This window comes from Diaphorina citri, unplaced genomic scaffold (assembly GCF_000475195.1).
Source record: "Diaphorina citri unplaced genomic scaffold, Diaci psyllid genome assembly version 1.1 scaffold104, whole genome shotgun sequence".
Lineage (NCBI taxonomy): Eukaryota > Metazoa > Arthropoda > Insecta > Hemiptera > Psyllidae > Diaphorina > Diaphorina citri.
The window spans coordinates 59341-63710 of record NW_007377541.1 but is presented as its reverse complement, the minus strand read 5'-3'; the positions used below and the strand labels follow the sequence as shown (position 1 = coordinate 63710).

At 34.8% G+C, this 4370-nt stretch overlaps 1 protein-coding gene across 2 annotated transcripts; it reads left to right on the top strand.

Moving 5' to 3' along the window:
- The first annotated feature begins 1171 nt into the window (after positions 1–1171).
- LOC103524551 lies at positions 1172–2178 on the top strand. 2 transcript variants are annotated; one of them, XM_008489578.3, is made up of 2 exons: positions 1172–1850; positions 1961–2178. In XM_008489578.3, the coding sequence occupies exons 1-2, from the start codon at positions 1341–1343 to the stop codon at positions 2033–2035; spliced, it is 585 nt and encodes a 194-aa protein (XP_008487800.1). In that variant the 5' UTR covers positions 1172–1340; the 3' UTR covers positions 2036–2178. The 2 variants fall into 2 exon arrangements, with proteins under 2 accessions (XP_008487800.1, XP_026675733.1); XM_026819932.1 differs by having other exon boundaries at positions 1172–1867; positions 1978–2178.
- Positions 2179–4370: the final 2192 nt, after the last annotated feature.

The following is a 4370-nucleotide window of genomic DNA, read 5'->3' as shown; positions in this document are numbered from 1 at the left end:
TGAACATGATTATCACATTTGTAGATTTTCAACCCAAGATTAGGAACTTTACCCATTTCCGTCCCCATTTTTGTATTTCACAACTCAAGACGATCCTCGTAAGGTAGATACCTGGATAGTTGCTCGTATACATAGAGAACGGATGGACAACGGATATTGATGACTCAGCTTATAACCATCTTAATATCAACCTCAGTGGTCTACTAGTTAGTAAGGTGGGCTCTCGATCTGGAGTTTGGTGGTTCAAGTCCAAGACAAGTCATAAAATATATTCAGCCGGGAACAACATTTGTGACAAGCATTAGTCTTAGTAAGGTGGGCTCTCGATCTGGAGTTTGGTGGTTCAAGTCCAAGACAAGTCATAAAATATATTCAGCCGGGAACAACATTTGTGATAAGCATTAGTCTTAACACAGTGGGCTCTCGATCTGGAGTTTGGTGGTTCAAGTCCAAGACAAGTCATAAAATATATTCAGCCGGGAACAACATTTGTGACAAGCATTGGTCTTAAACATTATGTGACGAGCATTTTTGCTTAACTCAATGAAAAATTCCTATAACCAATTTAGTATCACTTTAATTTCGGTAGATAATGTAGGTAAGGATTTGGCCTCTGTGTTAAGTCACTGATAAATGAGGTTTTCGAGCATTTTTGCTTAACTCAATGAAAAATTCCTATAACAAATTAGTATCACTTTTATTTCGGTAGATAATGTAGGTAAGGATTTGGCCTCTGTGTTAAGTCACTGATAAATGAGGTTTTCTTTGACCAATTTGATATTGGCGATACAATCGAGCATTTTTGCTTAACTCAATGAAAAATTCCTATAACAAATTAGTATCACTTTTATTTCGGTAGATAATGTAGGTAAGGATTTGGCATCTGTGTTAAGTCACTGATAAATGAGGTTTTCTTTGACCAATTTGATATTGGCGATACAATGAGAGAGAGAGAGAGATCAGAGGAGAGAAAATTGATGATTTATTGAAGAAATACTCGCCTCTGCAAGTTGCCAGCATTCTGAACAACTCTTTGGAAAGTAAGTTCAACATTGGAAGAAGACTCGTCCAAGAGTTCTCTCTTTGGGTTATTTTTTAAAATAAATTTATAGTATGTAGATAATAAAAGAGATATGACTCAAATTTATGTGCCACAAAGAGTTAAGTTATTCCAAACTATCTACTAGGGTACACACTACAACACATACAATTAACAGCCAAATTTAAAGATGGTCTCCAAGGGAATTTTCACAATTTCACGTAATTATTCAATTTATTCACTTCAAATGTAAATAGCTGTATTGAAAACTTCACTCGAAACAATCTAGACCTGAGAGAAAATGATATCCATGTCAGATCGTCTGAAAACAAGACTCACCTCAATTCTCAAGTACGCCATCTCAAGTGTTTTCATACTGGTGTTGATTACCGCGGCATTATCCAAGGTAGATTATCTAACAGGAGAGGCATACTATCTCATCAACCATCAGATCTACCACAGGAAAAATCTGCACTGGGGTAAAGATAAAGAGATTCAACTGGAAAAAGTCATACAAATTGTCTGCTTGCCTATCCCTTGTTCATTGATATTCGTCATTTATGAATTCCTGATCGAAATCTATGAACTTATTGTAAGCAACGTAAAGTGTCTTGATGAAAATGTAAACAGTGACGTGAAAATAAAAGCCAATATAAAGCAACTGAAAGCTGAACTCATGAGATTGTATAATATGAACGATGAAGATAATGAGAAGACTCATGAGTTTGTCAACGAACTTCGTATGAATCAGATCGAAAGCATATTGGATAAGTTCAATAGTGAAGAAATGAAACAGGAATACTTGAAGAATTTAGTGAACTATAACAAATATGTCATCGAATGTAACAGGCATTGTCAATACATTGAGGAAGCTTCACTTTTATAAAAAAAAAATTCTTGCATTTGTGAATAATAAAGAATTTAGTGAACTATAACAAATATGTCATCGAATGTAACAGGCATTGTCAATACATTGAGGAAGCTTCACTTTTATAAAAAAAAATTCTTGCATTTGTGAATAATATACCTAGTTTTGGTTTTGTGGCAAGTATACATCACATAATTTAATAATCTTGAAAAATTGGCAAGTTGTGGACACCAAAGAATTTATCCTGCTGGTAAGGGCGCCTTCTACCAAACATAATTCTAGATAATAGAACAAAATAATACTTATCTACATACTCACTTACCTCTCCCTGTTCTACTTACTTAACACCTCCATCCAACTTCTACTTGGTCAGGTAAAACAATACTAAGAATTTATCCTGCTGGTAAGGGCGCCTTCTACCAAACATAATTCTAGATAATAGAACAAAATAATACTTATCTACATACTCACTTATCTCTCCCTGTTCTACTTACTTAACACCTCCATCCAACTTCTACTTGGTCAGGTAAAAAAGAATTTATCCTGCTGGTAAGGGCGCCTTCTACCAAACATAATTCTAGATAATAGAACAAAATAATACTTATCTACATACTCACTTGCCTCTCCCTGTTCTACTTACTTAACACCTCCATCCAACTTCTACTTGGTCAGGTAAAACAATACCGTCTCAGAAACATTACTCAGTCTTCACTCTATTTCTTCAAAAACAATAATTATTACCTCTACATTTTTCCTTTTTTTTCACTTTTTTTTGTAACTCGCAACTCATCTTTTTGAAAACCGGGTATTAAAACGGATGATTGATGGGAGAATTCGAACTATAACAACCGGTTCAAAAATAATAATTAAACCAAACAAAATTGACCGAAAATAATGACGATAAAAAAATGTTCTGTTGCTGCGGGCTCCAATAAGTGAAATGAGTGGCGGACCAAATGAAGAACTAGAATCTTCATCCCATTTTCACAAAGGTTCATAGCACATAATTCACATACTCGTGAACCAATGAAAAGTTCACATTTCGTGTAATTGTCTACTATATTCCACTTTTTCTCTACTCTTTTATCATCATTCACTAAATTTTCAGCTGTGACTATTGTATTATTTCAATGTCACTTCTTGCAGATTTTTCATTTGTCACACTGAAAAATGGTATCATTGTCTTTATAACCATATTCCGGTATCCTGAGAAACTCATCTTGCTAAATTCGAGTCTCAGAAGATCACAGAATAAGCAATAAGCGTTATTGTGCCTTTTTTAGACTGTCAAATTAAGACAGGAGTAGGTCCATTTTTCCAAAAACAACAGCAATGTTTCTATTAATTTTTTGAGAGTATTAGGACAAGGGACTGTCTTCCCAAGATCATTTTCCACATCCACCACTGATGTGGTCCGGTCGTAATTCATCCTCCTGATTGATAGCTGAAACTTCAAAAGTAGTTGTGAACTGTGGCGAAGATAAAAGTGTTAACCTTAGGGCCAGGTAAACTCATGTCGAACTAGATGAAATTGTTTTTGAGCATTTCGTACAGGGTACGAACAAAGCCACACATGGGGTTTCGAGGGATTTTATCCGTCTTTTAGACTAGATTTTTTCATCATGAAAATCTATATTCAATTTGAGGCAAGGATATCGAAGCATACTGTTCTACAACCTATCTTTCAAAGAAGGTGTTAAGTTAGTCAAGTGATAAAGGTGTGAGGTGTGAAGCTAATACTATAGTGTTACCTGCTTGAAAAAACATTGATTTTCCCCGCTGACGTTCGGTTGTGTTGACGCAATGTGAATTATGTGAGCAGAACACGGATTTGACGATCTCTGCATTACATTGATTGAAAAGCACAGCATTATCTTTGAACATTCCCAAGATTTAGACGGTCATCCCTTGAAGAGAAATATATACCTGACTGGTAGATATGTACCTACCTATATCGAGTTATGATAAGATCATAAAAATACCGTCAGTTTTCAATTTTGTTTATTTAAAATTTAGAGCGAATTATGGACAATGTTGTACCCATGGAGAATACATTTGACCGAAATTCGCTTTTCTTTTAGTAGGCTTTTAGTAATTTATTAAAAATAATACCTCTAGTAAGACCTGCGATCCGCCAATGAAATTCAAGTTTCTTTCCACACCCAGGTTTCGCCTATGTGCGTGGTACAGTATGAATATTTATTTTAATTTTATATTTTGATCAAAAAAACTATATGTTGGGAGCTATTATTATTTATGAAATCAAATAACACACTGAAACCGTTCTGAAAAACTGTAGATATCAATCCGCGATGTTGTAATCATTATCATTAATAATGTGGGCATAACACTAAATCCAGAAATAAAAGCATTGACTTCTATGGAACTTGGAATAATAGCTCTCTGTTAGAAGATCCCGAGGAAACCATTACGAACATATTGATTGTCTATTGGCAGCATGGG

Coding starts and splice junctions, on each gene's coding strand:
- LOC103524551 (XM_008489578.3), top strand. CDS start 1,341: ATGATATCCATGTCAGATCGTCTGAAAACAAGACTCACCTCAATTCTC. Junction 1,851..1,960: donor AACAGGAATACTTGAAGAAT/TTAGTGAACTAT, acceptor ATAATAAAGAAT/TTAGTGAACTATAACAAATA.